This window comes from Diabrotica virgifera, chromosome 7 (genome assembly GCF_917563875.1).
Source record: "Diabrotica virgifera virgifera chromosome 7, PGI_DIABVI_V3a".
Classification (NCBI taxonomy): Eukaryota; Metazoa; Arthropoda; class Insecta; order Coleoptera; family Chrysomelidae; genus Diabrotica; species Diabrotica virgifera.
In genome coordinates, this window is record NC_065449.1 from 161,153,722 (window position 1) to 161,178,042 (window position 24,321).

Genomic DNA, 24,321 nt, shown 5'->3' on the forward strand with positions numbered 1-24,321 from the left:
GGAAAAAGGTTACTGGGTAAGCTGTCAAGATGTTTCGGTCGATTTGGTAATTATCTTCTTTTTATAGAAAATGGCTCGCATACACTGGAGTACGACGGAAAAATGAAGGCGAAAGCCCCCAAAATCGTTAAATAAAGATTTTATGAAAGAAAGTAATTTTTTATGCAGCTATGCTTATTTCTGTAAGAATATACCATTTTGGGTAGTCTTCTCTAATGTTGATAAAAGAGAGATCTGCTGTCTATGTAGGCACATTATGTGAAAACATGGAGCTCATAATAGGAAGCGGATAACAAATAATGATGTTGACGTGGAGAAAATGGAGAAAAGACAGAAGAATGTGAAGAAAGGAAATGCCAAGTTTGTGTTCAAAAACAGATTAGATTTTTGAAGTTTAACGGAAAAAACACGGCTACTTATTGGAAAGTTTTGTCAATACGAAGGTCGGTCTAAAGCAACTCCGACGCAATTGATATTTTACCTATTTTTCATGTTTTTCTGTAGTACTTTATATCAAAATGGAAGTGTTTTGTATAGTTTTATTACATACCAGTTTTTATTTAATTGTTACGATCATAAATTTCAATTCACAGAGAATTACGTCAACACCGTGGACACGTGTCAACTCCGAAGTCACAACATTTCCGTTTTTCGGAAAATATTTAAAAATGATCTCTGCTGGTATCATGGCTAAGTTGAATAGCTCATTTTTTAAAAAAGTATTTAAAAATGAACTAATTCTAAACCATGTTTTAAATTAAATTTCTCTACCTCGAAATTGCCGTCTATTTTGGCGAATCACCCTTATAGATCTTGTAAAAATTTACAATATTCTTTTCTAACAAACTTTCTAAGATAAAAAATAAAAAAAGTTACGGTTAAAAAATCAATATATTTTTTTGAAAAAAAAAAGGAGAAATCTGATTGGAAGCATAACAATGTAAGTTAGCGGTATTTTTAGTCATTGGCCTTAGTAATTCTTCTTTGTTTACATATTATTAATAGATTCTAAGAAGTTCGACTGGCTTACAACGATTAGTTTTTAAAAAACTGAAGGTTAAAGCGAATAACCAATGTTTGAAATCTGGTAAAAAATACCATTTTTTTCAGAATAGAAAGATTAGCGTCAGAGATAAGAAAAAATGTTTAAATATGAAATTGTAGGTAATTTATGCCTGGTTGCACCAATAGATCTTAAGCTCCAACTTAGCTAAGCTCTACTTATAGATAGGGCCTCCTTGAGTATCACTTACGTTGCACCATAATTTTAGATTCTTACCTTATTATCAATTATATCTGTTGGGATGTATTAATGAATATTATGAACATTATGTTGTTTTATACAGGGTAGCGAGAAAGTATGGAAACACGGCAATTTCTCGGAAACCGCTGAGACGCTTTTTATAGATTTTGGTGGGTAAGCGTTTTCTAATACGGCCGATTTTATAGTGGTAATTACATTGTTGTCAAATCTTCCGTTTTTCTGGAAATCTAATGAACTTTCTTATTTCAAATGGTACACTCTGTATATTTTTTGCGTTTTAAAGTCCTTAAAAGTACTGAGTATTTTTCATGTTATATTCCCTATACCTAAACTCCATAATTTCGAAGTTATTGCTACATTTATTAAAAAAAATTGTTAAACAAATTATAAAAATCAAATTTTTCCGTCCGGATAGTCATTATTTTGGGTTCTTTGGATCATTGGGAAAAAAAGGTATTTCTATTTTTTCCTTAAAGCTAATCGTTTCTGAGTTATAAACAATTTAAAACTGAAAAAAATCGAAAAATGACGATTTTCAAGATTCAAAAACACACGTAAAAAAATAATTTTTGAAATTACGAAGTACCTAAATTCAAGTTCAAACCTTCTTGTATAACCTATAAGAATTTTTTGCATGTTTTATTCTAAAACATTGTTTTTTTAATTGTTAATGAAGCGCGTATGAGAGGTCAGGCGATCGGGCTACATTAACAACTTACTAAAAAGTGTCTTAAAATGAAATAACCCCAAACTACTTAACAGTAGCTGATAAAATACGGTTTGAGCTTGAACTAAGGCACTTCCTGGTTTCAAAAATACTATTTTCTACTTGTGTTTTTTAACCTAGAAAATCGTAATTTTTCGATTATTTTCAGTTTTAAATTGTTTATAACTCGGAAACGATTAATTTTGACAAAAATTACAAAAGACGTTTTTTGTTTTTAATGATTCAAGGAACCTAAAATGATGTCTATCCGGGCCAAAAAAAATGATTTTTATAATTTGTTTAAAAATTTTTTTAGTAAATGTAGCAATAACTCCAATATTATGGCATTTAGGTATGGGGAATATAATGTGAAAAATAATCAGTATTTTTTAAGGACTTCAAAACCCAAAAAATATACAGGGTGTTCTATTTGAAATAAGAAAGTTCATTAGATTTCCAGAAAAACGGAAGATTTGACAACAATGTAATTGCCAATATAATATCGACCGTATTAGAAAACCCTTACCCACCAAAATCTATAAAAATCGCTTCAGCGGTTTCCGAGAAATTAGCGTGTTTCCATACTTTCTAGCTACCCTGTATGCCATTAGATTGAAAACTTAGTCTTTTTCTAGCAGTTGTCGCTTCTTTCTATACTAAGTAGCTTCTTTCTATTTCTTGCACTTACGTCCCAAACTTCTGCACCGTAGATTGTAGCGCTCTTCATTATACTTTCATATATTCTCTTTGTTTCCTTCCTGATATCTTTGTCCCATAAAATTGAATTGAGGGATCTAGTGATGCTTCTACCTTTATTGATCCTGTGTTGTATTTCATCTTCACTATTTCCTCGTTTGTTAAATATAGCTCCCAAATATTTGCATTGTTTCACACCAACAATATGTCCTTGTTCCAATGGTAGGTTTGCAATGTCTTCGTTTCCCACTATGAAGTATTCTGACTTATCCGTATTTATTACTAATTCTGCCTGTTGGTAATGCTCATTTAGCTTCCGTATCATATAGCTTAAGTCATCTTGATCTTGGGCTATAACAACTTGGTCGTCCGCAAAGTATAATGTAAATAGGGAGTCGTCTCCCACTTTCAGTCCCATCGGTTTTACTGCTTTTGTCCACCTCTGTAAGGATTGGTCTAGGTATATTTTAAAGAGAGTGGGAGATAGACAACATTCTTGTCGAAGGCCTTTTGAAGTATTAAATGCCTCAGTGAAATTTTTGCCGTTTTTGTTTCTGGTGTTAGTGGTCTCATACAACATTCTAGTTGCTTGTATGAGTTTTCCATCGATACCTATGTCTTTCATTGAATTCCATAGTTATATTATGGGGACACTATCATAGGCCTTTTCTAGGTCGATAGGAGCGATGTGGGTTTCCTGATTTCTTTGTATTCTTTTTTCTAGTGCTATTTTTAAAGTGAAGAGATTGTCTACAGTTGAACGTCCCGCACGAAAACCAGCTTGTTCTTCAGCTTGCTTTCCTTGAATTTCTTGTTCTATTTCATTTCTTTATAGACTGGAGTATAATCTTCCAATGGTGCTGATGACTGCGATTCCCCTATAGTTTTTGGGGTTATTTTTAGGTCCCTTCTTATGTATGGGAGTAATATGTGATGTTAGCCATTCATCTGGTACTTTTTCTCCATTCAGGCATCTTCCGAAAAGATTTTTAAGCATATCCCATAGTTTGGGTGGTCCATATTTTATTAATTCAGGATTAATTCCTCCAGCTCCGGGTGCTTTCCGGGATTTCATAGTTTTAATAGCTTCTTCCACTTTGGTTTTATCTAGTTCTATTTCGTGTTCACTCTGTATATCATTCTCTTTTTCTTGTATTCTTGTTATGTATTGTGGTCGTTTTTCTACCAATAATTCCTTAAAATGTTGTTCCCACTCGGCTTCAGATATACTCTTAATTGTGTGCCCACCTTTATGTGATCTTCTGACACTCTTTATCATCTTCCATGCTTCTGAACTCCTACTTCCTCCTAATTGTTGGTCTATGTATTCACATTTTTTGATCCAGGTTGCGTTTTTTCGTTTAATCACTTCTCTTTTTACTTCTTTATTTAGATCCCTGTATTGTTGTTGAATCTTAACGTTTTCCTGATTTTGTAGACGTTGTAGATGAAGTTGTTTTTTCTTCTCTATTTTCTTCTCGATATCTTTATCCCACCATTCTGGTTTCTTTCCGTTTTCTAAGTTTCCTAGTGCTTCTTGTGCTGCTTGTTTTATGCATGTTTTTATGTGATTATATTCTTCTTCGGTTGTTCTTCTCCATGGACTATATCCACTACTTATTCTCAAATTATCACGCAAATTGATCCATTCTGTAAAAATTGCGAGGTGAAAAGCTTTGGTTCCTGGACTAAAGTAAGTAATTGTTACTTTATATTTTTATACATCAATTTCTATATTCAACAATGTTCATTTATTTTATCCGATTTTTGTTTCAATTCTTTTGCACAATGGAAAGCGATAGCGAAGAGGAGTTCAATATTGAACATTCTGAAACCGATTCAACATGTTCAGCTCTAAGTTCTAGTTCCGACTAAAAGTACTAGCACTACATATATCGTATCTTCGTTACTTGGATCTACAGACCGAGCGCGTCTCGTAAATTGCACGGCTTCGCGCAATCGTACTTGAGACACGTCAGGTGTTTAAAAATTTGATATTATGTGGTGTGAATTAAGTGTGGTTTTTGTCCGTTGTGAGAAATTATTTATTTAGTTTTGTGTTTATAATTTAAACTCTTGTTTTATTTTTAAAGTGTTCTTTTTGTTGTAAGTAGAAAATGAAACGTTGTCGTTGTACTAAGTGTAAGTGCACATCAAAGAAACATGAAACGTAAATTACGTTTCATGGAAATAAACCACTGCTAAACAAATATACATCCGGCCATTTATGAAACTCTCCGAAAATAAAAATGTGTCATGAGCGTGAATCACACTCGTTTCATTGGTAGGCGGACTTTGAGATTTGTTTAGCAGTGTTTTAGTTTCATGAAACATGTTTTTCATTTCATGTTTCAGGTTTTTCGTTTCATGTTTCTTTGGTGTGCGGCTTGGCTTACATAAACTTTTCGAAATCTACTAACTTGACGGCACATGTAAAAAGAAAACATCCAAGTAATATCATATTTTATACAGGGTGTTTGGTAAAGAATGGGCCATAACTTAACCGTAGATTTCTAAGCTTAAAATAGGTGGATTTAAGCTAACTTACCTTAGCATAAAAGTTGATAATAACCGAAATACAGGGTGTCAAAATTAAACTTGTATTTTATTTATTTTTCAATATTTCCCGAAAGGCATGGGATAACAACACGAAATTTGGTAAGCGGGGGTTTTTTGGGATGAGAAATCCAAATTCGCCACCAAAACTGATGTATTACCCAGAGGACGCCACATATACGTCTTTCAGCGCTCATTTAATACGTTCAACTTTTATCCCCTACTCTATATACTTTTTGAATAAAAACTTTTGTTCTCTCAATAGGTTTACTTAAAAAAGGTATACTACATTCATCTCACTAATAAACTCAACTACTGTTTTCGAGATAAACGTATTTTAAATCTGCGATACAACATAATTTTTGCATAATATCATTGTAGCTAGACCCGAAAAATAAACATGAAACCATAATAATTGTGCCAGTTCTCATATTTATGTCATTGCATCGCAAATTCCATTTGAAGAAATTTGCGATACATTTTTGTAAATTTTTATGATTTTAAGTTATTTTTCGGCTGTAACTACAATGATATTACTTATGCAAAAAATTATGTTGTCTCTCAGATTTAAAATGCGTTTATCTCGATAACGGTTGAGTTTAGCGAGATGAATGTAGTATACCTTTTGTACAGATGGCGTAGCTACTTTTGCTATAACTACTCAACGCTTAGTTACTCTATCTACCTACATACAATTTGTATTATTTTATCAAAAAAACAAGAATTTACTCTGCAAATTGTATATTTTGCTTATTTGCTTTGCATTTTCATATGAAAATACCGCGGTATTTATCTTGTACTTTTTTTGAACTAGGTGCAATACCTACTTAGGTAATATTATTATTAATAAAAAAATTATATTAAAATACAATGGTAAAAACTTTAATAATATTAACAATATTAAAAACTTTAATATGTAGTATATTATAACATGAATCAGTAGAAACGATTATATTAAATTTGGTAAATTATAACTCCGCACGACCACGCAACTCGAAACACAAGTACGCAAATACGGTTGCGTGAAGCGTGGCTCGAAGCCGTGCAATTTACGAGACTCGCTCGGTCTGTACATCCTTGTATCTTCGTTGCTGTTTGGAATACAAACGGGCGAGAAGGTGTCGCTCCAGATTAAAATATAAACTTAATACCTATCTCTTGGGCGAGAGGTACTCGGGATAGTGCAAATCGGAACATATTTAATGAGATGATTCTCGTTCGAGATGCTTAAGTGGTTAAATTATGATTTTTTGACATATGTATATGTCATATTAGTGGCGTCATTATTTTGGGCGTGATGACGTAATCTAATATTTTTAATGGGAATAGGAGTCGTGTGGTAGCTTATTGGAGAGGTCATTCAATTTTCTATTCAGTAATATAAACATTAATATCATTATTTATACAGGGTGGCCGAAAAATCATTTTTGAATTAAATTATTTGGCGTAAGAAGAAGAATGTATGTAATTTATTTAACTCACATTACATTTTACTGATAGGAGCAAATATAAAAAAATACCTATTTCATAAATAAATATTGCCTTTGGCTTAAATTAAATGTCAAACAGTCGCCCACCTGCATTTTGGCAGTTTGAACATTGAATTTAAGTGAAAAGCAATGTTTATTTGTGAAATAAATATTTTTTTCTTTTCTGGCAGCAGTAAAATGTGTTTTAAAATATAAATTACTAATATTTCGCCGTAGCGATGACGGTCGCGACCTCATTCAAATGCTTTTTCCCCATCCATTACTATGCGCAAATGACGGTCGAGGAATAAATCCTTTTTCCCCACCCAAAAATAGGTTTTACATTTATTTTAAATGTAAGTACTTGTATACAATTTACGTATACATACATATAATACAGATACGTACAATATGTATTTCGCCGAAGAGATGACAGTAGCGAAATAAATTCTTGTTCCCCATCCTAAAATAGATCTTACACGTATTTTAAATTTTAAATACTTCTATACAATTTATAAATACATACACATAATAAAAATATGTACAAAATTTATTTCGCCGAAGAGATGACGGTCGCGAAATAAATCCTGTTTCCTCATCCAAAAGTAGGTTTTACATTTATTTTAAATTTAAGTACTTGTATACAATTTATGTATACATACATATGTGTAACATAGATAGGTACAGAATTTATTTCGCCGAAGAGATGACGGTCGCGAAATAAATACTTTTTCCCCATCCTAAAATAGGTTTTACATGTATTTTAAATTTAAATGCTTCTATATAATTTATATATACATACATATAATAAATATACGTACAAAATTTATTTCGCCGCAGAGATGACGGTCGCAAAATAAATCCTTTTTCCCAATCAAAAAATAAGTTGTACATTTTTTAGTTTAAATGTAAGTTCTTGTATATAATTTATGTACACATACACATAATAAATATACGTACAAAATTTATTTCGCCGAAGAGATGACGGTCGCGAAATAAATCCTGTTTCCCCATCCAAAAGTAGGTTTTACATTTATTTTAAATTTAAGTACTTGTATACAATTTATGTATACATACATATGTGTAACATAGATAGGTACAGAATTTATTTCGCCGAAGAGATGACGGTCGCGATGACGGTCGCGAAATAAATACTTTTTCCCCATCCTAAAATAGGTTTTACATGTATTTTAAATTTAAATGCTTCTATACAATTTATATATACATACATATAATAAATATACGTACAAAATTTATTTCGCCGCAGAGCTGACGGTCGCAAAATAAATCCTTTTTCCCAATCAAAAAATAAGTTGTACATTTTTTAGTTTAAATGTAAGTTCTTGTATATAATTTATGTACACATACACATAATAAATATACGTACAAAATTTATTTCACCAAAGAGATGACGGTCTCGATGACGGTCGCGAAATAAATCCTTTTTCCCCATCCAAAAATAAGTTTTACATTTATTTTAAATTTTAAGTATTTGTATACAATTTATGTATACATACAGATAATATATTTATACATACAAAACTTATTTCGCCGAAGAGATGACGTTCGTGATGACGGTCGCGAAATAATTGGGTTTTCCCCATCCAAAAATAGGTTTTACATTTATTTTAAATTTAAATACCTCTACACAATTTATATAAACATACACATAATATATAGCATAAGCGATAACGGTCGCAATGACGGTCGCGATGACGGTCACGATGACGGTCGCGAATTCAATGATTTTTCCCCTATCCAATAATCGCACAACGCCCTTAAAGAAGTTTTCACTTTAAAAATTACATACATTCTTCTTTTTGCCGCAATCTATTTTAAATTTAAGTACTTCTATACAATTTATATATACATACACATAATAAATACACGTACAAAATTTATTTCGCCGAAGAGATGACGGTTGCGATGACGGACGCGAATTCAATTATTGTTTCCCTATCCAAAAATCGCATAGCGTCCCTAAAGAAGTTTTCACTTCAAAAATTACATACATTCTTTTTTTTTACGGCAATTAGGTAATCTAATTCCAAAATTATTTTTTGGTCCCTGTATAAATAATTATAATAATATTTTTATTATTGAATAGAGAAATAAATATTCTATCAAATGAGCTAGCACACGACCCCTATTACTGTTTAAAATAATCATCGATTATTAATAGGTGGATTGTATGTTTTATGTTATCCTGAAGCTATTTCCTTGTGGCATTTTTATAATCAACTATTTATAATGGGAAATAAGCCACAATTTTACCAAAAAAAGATGTTATTATTGTTTCGAAGACCAAATCGGGTTTCGTTGTCAAAATACAAAACACTACTAAAATTAACAAAAATGTTGTTGCTAAGTAAAAAAATTCTTCTAATAATTTATTTAATCTGACTCATTTATATTGGCAATTTAGACATAATACATATTATACATTTTAAAGTAGAAGACTTTAAAATGATATCGTCAATATTTATGAGTTGCGTTCCTGGGACGACTTTACTAAAAGATAGTTCATTCGATTACATGAAATCAATCCCAACTCAAAAATATCTGTCACAAAAAATCATAGCATGTGATGACAGTAAAATTCTTGCGTTAGCGATTCCACAGTAAATTACGAGGGAAAACCAGGAAAAAACCTCGTGATACTATCCCGACATCGTAAGTATTAGTCTTACATTTAATCTACCTTCAAAAAACTAATACCAAATTCTGACTTTAATATGTTTAAATTATAAATAATATTAATAATACATAGATATACAATAAGTAATACTAAAATATAAAATTTGTACTAACTCGATATGTTATTGACTTACTAATCGTGGTATTTTCTTTCTATTGACTTCCTCTTTCAGTTATAAATATTGACGATATCATTTTAAAGTCTTCTACTTTAAAATGTATAATATATGTCTAAATTGCCAATATAAATGAGTCAGATTAAATAAATTATTAGAAGAATTGTTTTACTTAGCAACAACATTTTTGTTTATTTTAGTAGTATTTTGTATTTTGACAACGAAACCCGATTTGGGCTTCGAAACGTTAATAAAATCTTTTTTTGGTAAAATTGTGGCTTATTTCCCATTATAAATAGTTGATTGTATGTTTTATGTAATTGGCTTTTCATCGATTGCCATTTGTTTCGAGCTTCTGTTATATGTTGTATAATCTGTGTATAATATACACACGGATTATTCGACATATGACAGAAGCTCGAAACAAATGACTGTGAATGAAAAGCCTTATTGGTATTCCATTATTTAAAATATCCGTTCAATATTTCTATTCGTTATAAAAATCATACACTACTACACTATATTGTTAATTTTTCATTTCATCATTAGGTAGATGCTAATAAAATGGAGGTTCTGACCATTAGTCATAATGAAACAATGTCAGCCCTACAAAAGATAAAAGAAAAAGGAGAACACATTCTACATGTTGCAGCAGTTTGCAGAAAATTGGAAACTCAAGAAGAAAAGATCCGTCCTTTCCCTGCTAACTATTTGAGACCGGAAAGATCGAATTTAAATTCTGAGGATGAAAATATTGAAATACTAGATCTCTTCTGGCAAAGAGTTGGTCAAGCTGAAGCTTCTAGGTAGGTACGGCATTATACTTTTATTTGTGTTGTTATTATTGACCCCCAGTCACATGACTTATACTTTGTCAGCAGCTGTAATTGAATGGTAATTTTTTGGTAGGTCGTTAGATTTCCCTGGTTCTACAGTGGCTACTATTTTTGTTGTTGATGGGGAACATTTCCCGTCTGAAGAATGTCTGGGAAGAGCTTTTCAAAACTATGGCCTAGTAAACCTGCCACTGTGTTTTAGAAACTCAGCATAAATACCATCGAAGCCAGTGGCTTTATCCGTATTCATTTCATTAAGAGCTTAAGTGGTTCTTCACAGATGAAAGCGTTGGAATATTCTGTTTCTTCTTCTTTCTACTTTATAAATAGGCATAATGCCTGTTTTACTTCGGTTTTTAGCCTCAATTTACATTGTCTGACCATCTTTTCCTCGGTCGTCCCAATGATCTTCTTCCATTTGGCGATTTGTCTCTTGCTATTCGTACTATTCTATTTTCTGTCATTCCCTCAATGTGTTGATTCCATTCCATTTTTCTTCTTTTGGTCCACATGTTTATTTCTTCTATACCACATCTCGCTCGTATTTCCTCACTTCTTACTCTGTCTGTTAGAGTTTGGTTTGTTATTTTTCGTAAGACTTTCATTTCTGATGTTTCCAGAAGTCTTTGTGTTTTCGCCGTATCTGCTCTGGTTTCCGTTGTGTACGTCATTATCGGTCTTATTGTTGATTTATATATCCTGGTTTTCGTTTCCATTGTGAGGTATTTGTTTCTCCAGCTGTGTTGTTGAGACATCCTGCTGCTCTGTTCGCCATGTTCACTTGTTTTTGTACTTCTTCTTCCACTTTTCCGTAGCTTGACAGTTTTATTCCCAAGTATTCCGTTTCCATCACTTGTTCTATTATTTTGTTATTTACGACCAATTTACATCGTCTCGGTTCCGCTGATATTACTGTCGATTTAGTTTTCTCTGTTGAGATCACCATGTTATATATTAGAGCCGTGTCTTCGAATTCTTTAATTAATCTTTGTAGGTCATCTTCATTTTCGGCTGTTATTATGGCGTCGTCGGCGTAGCAAATTATCTTTATTTCCTTTTCTCCCATTCTATATCCTCTTCTTTTTTTAACTTTCTTTATGATTTCATCCATTATCAGATTAAATATTAATGGGCTCAGCGAATCTCCTTGTCTAATGCCAATTTCATACTTGATAGGTTGCGATAGTTTTCCCTTACATCTTACCATAGCTATGTTATCTTTATATATATATATATATATATATATATATATATATTTAAAAACATAAGATGTAGATCTTTGAAACACACTCAGTGAACCAAAGATTCAAGGTTATTGGTTTAACGACCACTCGTACGAAATCAAATAGATGAAATAGAGAAGGGGATTTTTCCACATTCTCTATTTCATCTATTTTATATATATATATATATATATATATATATATATATATATATATATATAAAGATAACATATGTTTCACTTTTAATCAGCCCAAAACACATTGACTGCATTCCCCAAAATTATTCATTTATATATATATATATATATATATATATATATATATATATATATATATATATATATATATATATATATATATATTGTTATATTTCTATTTGATATGAAAATTAAATTTTGATAATTATAAACAAAATTCAATTCAATATAAAATATTTTCAATTTTCTCAACCACGGGCATATAAATTTAAAACAACCTGTATACAACAAATTGTTATATGTAATTTTAAGAAGTGATTAGAATAAGCGTACGAAACTCGGAACAATGTGCTTAGAATAAACAAAGTGAATGACGCGTACCATTATCGTTTCTTCGCGGAAGGTCGATCATTAGCCTATGCTAAATAAAACTCAGTGAAATAGATGATAGTTCATTATCGTTTTTCGCGGAAGGTTTCGATCATTAGCCTATGCTAAATAAGACTCATTTGAAAGAGAGAATAGGTCATTAAAATTTGTAAATAGTTAGAAAGTATTTTAGAATGGGAATTAAATATTTTCTTTTGAAATCCATTAAGAATATTTAGAAAGATTAAAAATTGGTTTTGAGGAATATTACGAATGAGAGTTGGTGGTGGAAGATTGATTTGTGAATTTGGAAGGGATACTTAGAAAGTAGGGGAATGAATGACAAAGTGAGAGCCGAATGTTTTGAGCTGTCGAGAAGTGAAGTCGAGTAGTAGACGGTAGTGTTCGAGGAGTGAGAAAGCCGGTGTAGTTCCGTGAGTGTGGAGTATCTATCGTGGAACGAGAAGTAGGCCAGGTCGAGAGTAAAAGAACCTCCTTGAGCCCAGAGTGTCCCGGTAGCTGATAGCAGTTTCGAAAAAGGTAGAACACAGCATCACGACAAAAGCAGGAACGAGAGCTATTCGAGCTAGATTTTCAAAGGAGAACATCACTGGAAGCCAGGACGAGGTTTGATCGCAGCCAAGGATAGCAGGAAAGGGTTTTGTGTGAGGACATTTTCAGTTCACCAGGAAAAGGTCAGTCTCATTTGTTTGGACATGAATGTATGGGTTTTTCGTATTAAATTCCACATAAAAAATTGAATAACATAATCAATAATATCAGAAAAGCTTCATCAAACTTAAATAGAGTTGTTCCTAATAACTCCTAATAGTTAAATGTTAATAAAAACTTTCAATTGAAAACCAAAAGGAAATAAGATTCCCATTTGTAAATGTTATGTTTAAGAATAATAAGAAATAGCAAATATTAAGCATTGGTTGCCTTTTAAATAAAATAAAAAATATTTTGATTATAATTGTAACCCATATGTGTATTTTTTTTACTCTTTTCTTTTCTATCCCGATTAGGAACCATTAAGAAATATTTAGAAGCCACGGAAGTAAGTAATTAATTTATAATTCGCCCTGAGATTGAAAACATATTGATATGTGATCTGGTTAATTAATTGGATTAGTATTATTACATTGATTAAATTAAGTAACATATAAGAATATTATCTCATATCAATAATCAAGATCACATCTACTGTCGTCCAACGTGGAAAGCATTGTAAAGTATTTCTAGTGGCAAATTTGAAGGATAGAAAGAGTAAAGCCGGTATTTGAAAATTTATATGCCTGTGGTAAAAAGTGAGATACTTACATTTGATAACATAAAATTTTAGATCTCTTTAGGTACAAATTTTACATAACTGATTTAATATTTTATTTTTACGATATTTACATTTGATATATTTATTGACAATTTATAATATTTGGGTGAGAAAAAGTCGTCTTGGTAACATACTAGTAAAATTTCATATTTGGCGGGGACAGTACTTCTTGAAAACAAATGTCTGTGACAAGAAGCCAAAGCAAGGACAACAAAAAACAAAAAGAACATTCAGACCAAGAAGATATTTTAGACAAGACAATCATGGCATCAGAACAGCAAGAATTATCAGGAATAGATAAACTATTACAACTGATGCAACTCCAGTCACAAAAAATGGATGAAGCAAAAAGGACAATGGATAAAAATCAGGAGGAAACAAAACTAGCAATGGATGAAGCAAAAAGGACAATGGATAAAAATCAGGAAGAAACATCAAAGAAAATGGATAAAGTGGATCAAAAAATGGAGGAAACAACAAAAAATGGAACAGAAAATGGATAAAGTGGAGAAAAAAATGGATGACAATCAACAGGAAACAAAACAAGCGATAGAAGAGAACAATAAGAAAATAGAGGAACGCATAGAAAAGTATGAAATGAAAATTAAAGATCACATGCAAAAACAAGAAATGAGAATGAAGGACCACATGAAAGAACAAGAAATGAAAATTCAAAATAAAATGAAGGAGTTAACGAATTGCCAGAAAAAAGAAATGGAAAGTTTGGAAAACAAGTTGCAAAACGCTATTCAAGCAGACATAGAAGAAGTGGAAAGAAAGATTGCGGAAATCAATACGCAACAAAATGTCGGAGAAAGAAGAGAAATGGTTATACATAGCACAGATGACGTGAAGATAAGGTTTGGCGGGGATGTAAGAAGATTACACCCAGTGCCGTTCATTAATAGCCTGAAAAAGAAAATACAACACATCGGAAATTTCGATACAGCAAAAGAAACTATCAGAAACCATCTCAAATATGAAGCAAGCCTATGGTTCGATAGTAAAGAAGAAGAATTCGGCAATTGGCAACAATTTGAACAAAAATTTTTGAATTATTTCTGGGGAAAGGTCCAACAATTGGAAATTAACAAGGAATTGCAAAATGGGAAATACAATGATAGGATGGGTGTATCAGAAAGGACATATGCTTTGCAAATTTACAATAATGCAAAACATTTACAATATAATTACTCATCGGAACAATTAGTCGAACTGATTGCAAGACATTTCGAGGAAACGCTGGAAGACCATATCACATTGCAAAATTACAAAGACATAGATAGTTTATGCCAATTCCTACAAATAAGAGAATCACGTCTAAGAGAAAGAAAATCAAGAAGGTCGCGAGAAGATTACAGGCCCCGAGAAACACAAGATTACAGAGATAGAAATCAAAATAGGAGGGACTATACAAGACGAGATTTTAATCCCAGAAGGGAAAACGAAAATAGAGACAACGGAAGAGGAAATTATGAACAAAGAAATAGGCAATGGAATGAGGACAGAAATCGAGAATACCAGAATAGAAACACCACACGCTCAAATCAAGAAAACAGAAATAATGGTAGACAAAATGAACAGGGATATCGAGAAAACCGAAACAGATCCGACAGACCAAGAGAAAATAGAAGAGAAGTGAATAATACCCAGACAGATGAATATGACGGAGAGAGACATTATGACGAAAATATAAACAACGATGAGCAACCGGCGTCTTTTCACGACGGCGCTCACTAAAAACCAAAAATCAAACAGGAATCTTTTGTCACCCCAAGGAGTTTATTAAATTGGCAGGAAACAACGAAAAGAAAAATGGAGTTAATTTAAAATTTGTGGATGGATTTATCAACGAGAAACCAATTAAAATTATGATAGACACTGGATCTGAAATAACATTGGTCAACAGAAAACTAATAGAAGAAGTTAACTTAACAAATTTAATTTATAAAATACCTAGGGTAAATTTAGTGGGCGCAAACAAACGGACATTGGCAACTATAAATGAAGGCATACGAGTAATGGTACGACTGGGCAAGAATATGTATGCACTACAATGTGTAATAATGCAAAACATGTCACATGACATGATAGTAGGAGTGGACGAATTGGCAGAAAAACATGTAGTGATAGATTTTAAAAATAATACGATGAAACTAACAGAAGAAAAAGAAAAAGAACAGGACAAGGAACATGAGAAACAAAATACGGACGAATCAGGTAAAGAACAAACAGTGGAAATGAATTTGGCAGCGAAGCAAGGACAAAGAAGAAAAAGGAGAAAAGGTCAGAAAAAGATAAAAGAAAATGAAACCTGTGGCTCCTCAAAAGAAGAGTTGAGCCCAGAAGAAGAAAATTTGAGAGTATCAGAAACAAAGGAAACCTGGGATTCCTCAAAAGAAGAGACGGGCTCAGGAGAAGAAGAAATAAAGCTAAAAAATGAAAGTGAAAAGAATATGATTGAAACAGTGGTATTTGAAGAGGAGGTATATGCAAACGAGGATGCAGAATGCACGGTAAACATGTGTGAAGAATCTGAGAAAAAAGACAGAAAATTGATATGTGGAGAAGGGAAAGAAAAAGAATTGCGGTTGATGTTAAGAAACTACGAAAATTTGATCAATGAGGAAAACAGAGTGGCTAAAAAGTACGAACATTCATTTGAGGTGAAAAACTTGGGAAATTTTCGATCAAAGACTTACCCGATTCCATACAAGTATCGACAAGAGGTGAAAGAAGAAATAAATAAAATGTTGGAAGATCAAATCATCGAAAGATGTGATTCACCGTATGTTAACCCGATTGTGATAGTAAAGAAAAGCAGTGGAGAATTGAGATTATGTTTAGATGCCAGGAATATCAACCAGCACACTGTATCACAATATGAATCACCTCTAAACATCGAGGCCATTTTTGGAAGAATCACCGGGTCACACATATTTTCGAAAATTGACTTAAAACACAGTTTTTGGTTGATACCGTTAGCTGAAAAGTGTAGAAACTACACCGCTTTTTCTATTGATGGTATTGTCTACCGGTTTAAGGTAGTGCCGTTTGGATTGCAGAGTGCTTGTGCTGCACTCGTCCGAGCTCTACATACCATTTTGAATCGCCACGAAGATTTCATAGTTCATTATATCGATGATTTATTAATTTTTTCACAAGATACTCAGAGTCATCTGAAACACATAGAAATAATTCTGGAAGAATTGGACACAGCGGGATTGAAATTAAACATTGAAAAATGTCAATTTTTTCAAAAAGAAGTCATTTATTTGGGTTTTCAATTGGACACCAAAACAGTAAGATTATCCGAAGACAGAGTCAAGCTCATAGATGAATACCCAAGACCAACGAATTTGAAAACATTGAGAGGTTTTCTTGGCACGATTAATTATTTTAAAAAACTGATTCCCGATTTGAGCCAAAAGGAAATCCCTCTGATAAAGTTGCTTAAAAAAGGAATAAAATGGAATTGGAAAGAAGAACAGGAGGAAGCTTTCGAAACATTAAAACGAGAATTCGCAAAAGGAACGAAAATATACCACCCCATTTACAAGTTACCTTTTATACTCCGAACTGATGCGTCCATACAAAAATTTGCAGGAGTTCTGTCTCAAATACAAAACGACCAAGAAGTGCCGATATGTTTTATATCGCGAGTGACTAAAACACATGAGAGAAAATATAGTGTTACAGAATTGGAGTTTGCCAGTGTACTATATTGCGTGAACAAATTGAGGTTTTACTTATTGGGAGCAAAATTCACAATCGAAACAGACCATGCAGCTTTAGTACATATCATGAAGAATAGATTAGTAAATAATAGAATACATAGAGGTATTCTATTATTACAGGAGTATGATTTTGAGTTCCGATATATAAAAGGAAAAGACAACATAATAGCCGACGCTCTAACACGGGATGAGGACACGGGAAAAAAGGAAACAATTACTCTACAGGTGGGACTAAATAGATTAATACAAGAAGAAGGGATATATTCGTTAAATGAGATAAGGACAAACCAAGAAGACCTAGAGGAAAGAGAGAAAAGAAGAGCGGAAGTAGAAAATGACATATATTTTAAGAGAATAGACGGAAAGGAACTATATTTAGTGACACAGACATTGGCCGAAAATATAATAAAGAAATTACATGAGGACAATGGGCATATCGGTAGCAGAAAAGTTTGGCTCGTTTTTAGGGAAAATTACATCAGCCGACAGGATTACCGCATTGCAAAGGAAATTACCCAGAAGTGCGATGTATGTCAAAAATATAAGAGTCGGAATTTCAAAAACGAAAATGTTGCCAAAAATATTGAAGCCCGAAACAAACTAGACATTGTAGCAATAGATATGTTAAGCGATCTAATTATGACCACTAAAAGGAACAAACATATTCTGGTAATGGTGGATGTGTTTTCAAAATACGTAAAATTATATAGTTGCCGCACCACAAAGGGGGAGGAAATATTAAGAAAAATCGACAATTTTATAGCCATAGTAGGAACACCAAAAAAGATCCTACTGGACAATGCAACGTATTTCCGAAATGATCGTTTCAAGGGACAACTTCGAGAACGAGGAATAGAGACAAATTTTGTCAGCATCAGGCATCCACAGAGTAATCCTTCGGAACGATTCATACAGGAAGTGACGAAATTTCTTCGCATTGCAACAGATGGTCAACATCGCCACTGGGACAGGAAAATGGCGGAAATAGAAAGGTATCTAAATACAATTCCGAGCACAGTAACAAAAGAGACCCCAGAATACATCATGAAGGGTGTATTGCCGATAAGGCCATGGGAAGACCAAGAGCCAAAAGAATATCAACAGGTGATTGAAACCGTACAGAGAAGATTACGGCGAAGCAACGAAAAATATATCCAAAGACAGGAACAAAATAGAAAAAGAAGACCAGTGACTTTCCAAAAGGGTGAAAAAGTACTCGTGAGGGCATTACGAGTATCAAATCTTCCTGGGGGCATTTGCGCAAAGTTGATGCCTGTTTTCGAAGGCCCGTACATCGTGAATAATGAAAATGGGATAAATAGTTATGAGTTGAGGCACAGGAACTCGGAAAAGATCCGAGGAATTTATAATATTCACGATGTATACAAATATCACGAATAAAAGACAGAATTACATGAAGTAGATAGTAAGTTAGGATATAAGACGTAGATTAAAGTAAGGAAATATACAGGGAGTTGGTTTTGCCTCGAGAAAATTTATTTAAAAATGCAGATAAATTTTATCGAATACAAGGCGGGGATTTGTTATATTTCTATTTGATATGAAAATTAAATTTTGATAATTATAAACAAAATTCAATTCAATATAAAATATTTTCAATTTTCTCAACCACGGGCATATAAATTTAAAACAACCTGTATACAACAAATTGTTATATGTAATTTTAAGAAGTGATTAGAATAAGCGTACGAAACTCGGAACAATGTGCTTAGAATAAACAAAGTGAATGACGCGTACCATTATCGTTTCTTCGCGGAAGTTCGATCATTAGCCTATGCTAAATAAAACTCAGTGAAATAGATGATAGTTCATTATCGTTTTTCGCGGAAGGTTTCGATCATTAGCCTATGCTAAATAAGACTCATTTGAAAGAAAGAATAGGTCATTAAAATTTGTAAATAGTTAGAAAGTATTTTAGAATGGGAATTAAATATTTTCTTTTGAAATCCATTAAGAATATTTAGAAAGATTAAAAATTGGTTTTGAGGAATATTACGAATGAGAGTTGGTGGTGGAAGATTGATTTGTGAATTTGGAAGGGATATTTAGAAAGTAGGGGAATGAATGACAAAGTGAGAGCAGAATGTTTTGAGCTGTCGAGAAGTGAAGTCGAGTAGTAGACGGTAGTGTTCGAGGAGTGAGAAAGCCGGTGTAGTTCCGTGAGTGTGGAGTATCTATCGTGGAACGAGAAGTAGGCCAGGTCGAGAGTAAAAGAACCTCCTTGAGCCCAGAGTGTCCCGGTAGCTGATAGCAGTTTCGAAAAAGGTAGAACACAGCATCACGACAAAAGCAGGAACGAGAGCTATTCGAGCTAGATTTTCAAAGGAGAACATCACTGGAAGCCAGGACGAGGTTTGATCGCAGCCAAGGATAGCAGGAAAGGGTTTTGTGTGAGGACATTTTCAGTTCACCAGGAAAAGGTCAGTCTCATTTGTTTGGACATGAATGTATGGGTTTTTCGTATTAAATTCCACATAAAAAATTGAATAACATAATCAATAATATCAGAAAAGCTTCATCAAACTTAAAAAGAGTTGTTCCTAATAACTCCTAATAGTTAAATGTTAATAAAAACTTTCAATTGAAAACCAAAAGGAAATAAGATTCCCATTTGTAAATGTTATGTTTAAGAATAATAAGAAACAGCAAATATTAAGCATTGGTTGCCTTTTAAATAAAATAAAAAATATTTTGATTATAATTGTAACCCATATGTGTATTTTTTTTACTCTTTTCTTTTCTATCCCGATTAGGAACCATTAAGAAATATTTAGAAGCCACGGAAGTAAGTAATTAATTTATAATTCGCCCTGAGATTGAAAACATATTGATATGTGATCTGGTTAATTAATTGGATTAGTATTAATACATTGATTAAATTAAGTAACATATAAGAATATTATCTCATATCAATAATCAAGATCACATCAATATATATATATATATATATATATATATATACATCCCGCTATTAAATTGGCATCTTTTCACGTTGCAGTCATTTGGCATCACCTAGAAATGCTATCATTTTCTAGGTATAATCCGTGAATGTTCGCTTAGTACACTTCTTTAAGCTTGGCACCGTTGTCGGATTTTCAGTAATCCGATTTATTTATATATTTTATTCCTTACACTATAACGACAATTTGACCCCCGTAGGTCAAAAACATTGCTTAAACATCACTTTGGCAACAACAGGATGTTGCCAAGATATACATTTTTACGGAAAAGACAGTACCTAGTTAGATACATAATATCGATCGCTTCACGTTACAAGTCTTCCACTCGCACTCAGGTAAAAACCAGTTGTAGGCTCTTTTGTCTGAACGGGTCCCTGAATGAGTTTAATAATTCACTTTTATTGTGTATTTTGTTTCGTTTAGTTGAAATATCAGATTTTGTTTGTAACGAATTTCATAATAGATATTTAAATTATTTTTTTGTTAACAAAAACAAATTTTAAAGTTTGACATTTGAAAAATTAATTTTATATTGCCATTTTCATGACATGGTCAATGGTTAATTGCATTTATAATAATTTAATGGGTCATTGCGAAACAATATACAGTGCGTCCATAAAGTAACGCATAAATTCATTATTTCACAAACCGGACACTTTCAGGAAAAATACCGAAACAGGTCGATTTTTATTTTTAAATTACAATTTATTGGCATACATATCATACTAGTGACGTCATCCATCTGGGCGTGATGACGTAATCGTTGATTTTTTTAAATAAGAATAAAGGGCATGTAATAGCTCATTTGAAAGGGTATGTAATTCTCTATTCAATAATATAATTGTTAATATAATTATTTATACAGGGTGTCCAAAAAATGTTATTTAAATTAAATTAATTGGTATAAAAAGATGAATGTATGTAATTTGTTTAATTCTAAATATATTTTATTGGTGCCAGCAAACATAAAAATGTTTTATTTAAAACCTAAATATTGATTTTCGCTTAAGCGTAATCTTAAACTTCCAAGAGGCAGGTGGATGGCAGCTCTAACATTTAATTTTCTGACAAAAGTAAAACGAATTTTGAATTAAATAAGTTACATACATTTTTCTTTTTGTCTCAATTAATTTAATTAAAGAATTCTTTTTGGACACCCTGTATATATAATTATGTTATTGTTTGTATTAGTAAATAGAGAATTAAATACCCTTTCAAATGAGCTATCACATGACCCCTATTCTCATTTAAAAAATTCATCGATTACGTTATCAAGCCCAGATGGATGACATCACTAGTATGATATGTAATATGCCAAAAAATTGTAATTTAAAAATAAAAATCGACCTGTTTCGAAAATTTTCCTTAAAGTCGCCGGTTTACGAAATAATGAAATTATGCGTTACTTTATGGAAGCACTGTATGTTACAATGTGTAAATTTTTCAGGAAACGTAAAAATCTTTCCATTAGTAGTTAGAGATTCTGATAGTAATACTATATTTTATATAAGTATTATGGGTTATAAATGCATCTATTAGGTCTGGATCCCGCGTATGAAAAAAAAAGTTGATTAATAGCAAGCTGAAAATTTGTTAATAGCTTAAGGGTGTTTAGTCGGATAAACTTTTATATATGGGAACACTGGAACAGGGGCAGTTTTAATTGTGAAACAGGTTGAAAATTTGGAACGGTCACACCACGAAAACGGCACATTTATTTTGTCCGACATAACAGACTTAAACTCTCCGAATAGAGATTAAACTCTCATGCAAAAATTAGACTGCTATTTATCACCTGTCATAATTCCTGTCATTTGACATATTCTACATGCTCTACTCATTAAAAGGCCCATTTGGTGATAAATAGCAGTCTAATTTTTGCATGAGAGTTTAATCTCTGTTCGAAGAGTTTAAGTCTGTTCTGTCGGACAAAATACATGTGCCGTTTTCGTGGTGTGACCGTTTCAAATTTTTAACCTGTTCCAAAATTAAAACTGCCCCTGTTCCAGTGTTCCCATATATCAAAGTTTATCCGACTAGACACCCTTAAGCTATTAACAAATTTTCAGCTTGCTATTAATCAACTTTTTTTTCATACGCGGGATCCAGACCTATATCTGAAAGACCAAAAAAGTTTAAATGTTGCTTATTTTTTTGATATTATGTTTTAAAGTTTGTGGACTTATGTTGTTTTCGAAATGAAACCATAATTGGTAAAGTTTTTTCTTTATTCTCAACAAGAAACAGTCATAATACGGACAACGCACACATCTTATGGAAAATATAATGTCACTCAAATTCAATAAAATTTATACGAATAGATCCGTTTTAATTTACCGATCAAATCTTATCATTGCGCCAACTCTTAATTATGATTAATTACGGCGCAAATTGCAATTAAAGTTTATCGAAATCACATTTTTGGAGTCCATAAAGTGTTAAAAGTGTTAAAGTTACAATCATTATTGCTCCGAGTGCTATTCATAAGAGCTTAAATCCCGCTGGGCCTAAGCGGATTAGTGAAACTAATCCGCTGATTTATGGAGTACCGAAAATCTGGGTAGTTTAAAATATTTTTTCTCTCTCTAACTTATGTACCTACCCATTTGATTTCAGATTTATTTGTATCAATTTCTGCTCTTATTTTTGAAAATAGAGAGTTGGCGCAATGATAAGATTTGATCGGTAAATTAAAACGGATCTATTCGTATAAATTTTATTGAATTTGAGTGACATTATATTTTCCATAAGATGTGTGCGTTGTTTTCGAAATGAAACCATAATTGGTGAAGTTTTTTCTTTATTCTCAACAAGAAACAGTCATAATACGTAGAAATTTATACTAAATTTAAAATCCAGATTCAGTAGAAATAAACAAACCAAGACACGTTAAATGCTACTAGGAGCACTCCCGAATCATAATTATTTACAATGTATTGTTATATTTCTATTTGATATGAAAATTAAATTTTGATGGTTGTAAACAGGATTCAATTTAATATAAAATATTTTCAATTTTCTCAACCACGGGCATATAAATTTAGAACACCCTGTATACAACAAATTGTTATATTTAATTTTAAGAAGTGATTAGACGGAACTCGGGACAGTGCGCTTAAAATAAACAAAGTGAATGACGCGTACCATTATCGTTCTTCTCGGAAGGTCGATCATTAGCCTATGCTAAATAAAACTCAGTGAAATAGATGATAGTTCATTATCGTTTTTCGCGGAAGGTTTCGATCATTAGCCTATGCTAAATAAGACTCATTTGAAAGAGAGAATAGGTCATTAAAATTTGTAAATAGTAGAAAGTGATTTTAGAATGGGAATTAAATATTTTCTTTTGAAATCCATTAAGCATATTTAGAAAGATTAAAAATTGGTTTTTGAGGAATACTGAGAATGAGAGTTGGTGGTGGAAGGTTGATTTGTGAATCTGGAAGGGATATTGAGAAAGTAGGTGAATGAATGACAAAGTGGGATCAGAATGTTTTGAGCTGTCGAGAAGTGAAGTCGAGTAGTAGACGGTAGTGTTCGAGGAGTGAGAAAGCCGGTAGTTCCGTGAGTGTGGAGTATCTATCGTGGAACGAGAAGTAGGCCAGGTCGAGAGTAAAAGAACCTCCTTGAGCCCAGAGTGTCCCGGTAGCTGATAGCAGTTTCGAAAAAGGTAGAACACAGCATCACGACAAAAGCAGGAACGAGAGCTATTCGAGCTAGTTTTTCAAAGGAGAACATCACTGGAAGCCAGGACGAGGTTTGATCGCAGCCAAGGATAGCAGGAAAGGGTTTTGTGTGAGGACATTTTCAGTTCACCAGGAAAAGGTCAGTCTCATTTGTTTGGACATGAATGTATGGGTTTTTCGTATTAAATTCCACATAAAAAATTGAATAACATAATCAATAATATCAGAAAAGCTTCATCAAACTTAAATAGAGTTGTCCCTAATAACTCCTAATAGTTAAATGTTAATAAAAACTTTCAATAGAAAACCAAAAGGAAATAAAATTCCCAGTTGTAAATGTTATGTTTAAGAATAATAAGAAATAGCAAATATTAAGCATTGATTGCCTTTTGAATAAAATAAAAAATATTTTGATTATAATTGTAACCCATATTTGTATTTTTTTTTACTCTTTT

General features: G+C 32.3%; 1 protein-coding gene across 1 annotated transcript in view; it reads left to right on the forward strand.

Annotated features, from left to right (window-relative positions):
* The window catches only part of LOC126888383 (dynein regulatory complex subunit 2), a 155,947-nt gene that overhangs the window by 86,975 nt on the left and 44,651 nt on the right, over positions 1 to 24,321 (forward strand). Inside the window, exon 5 of the mRNA XM_050656584.1 lies at positions 10,054 to 10,310. Within this exon, the coding sequence (XP_050512541.1) occupies positions 10,054 to 10,310 (257 nt within the window). The remainder of the gene's footprint in view (positions 1 to 10,053; positions 10,311 to 24,321) is intronic.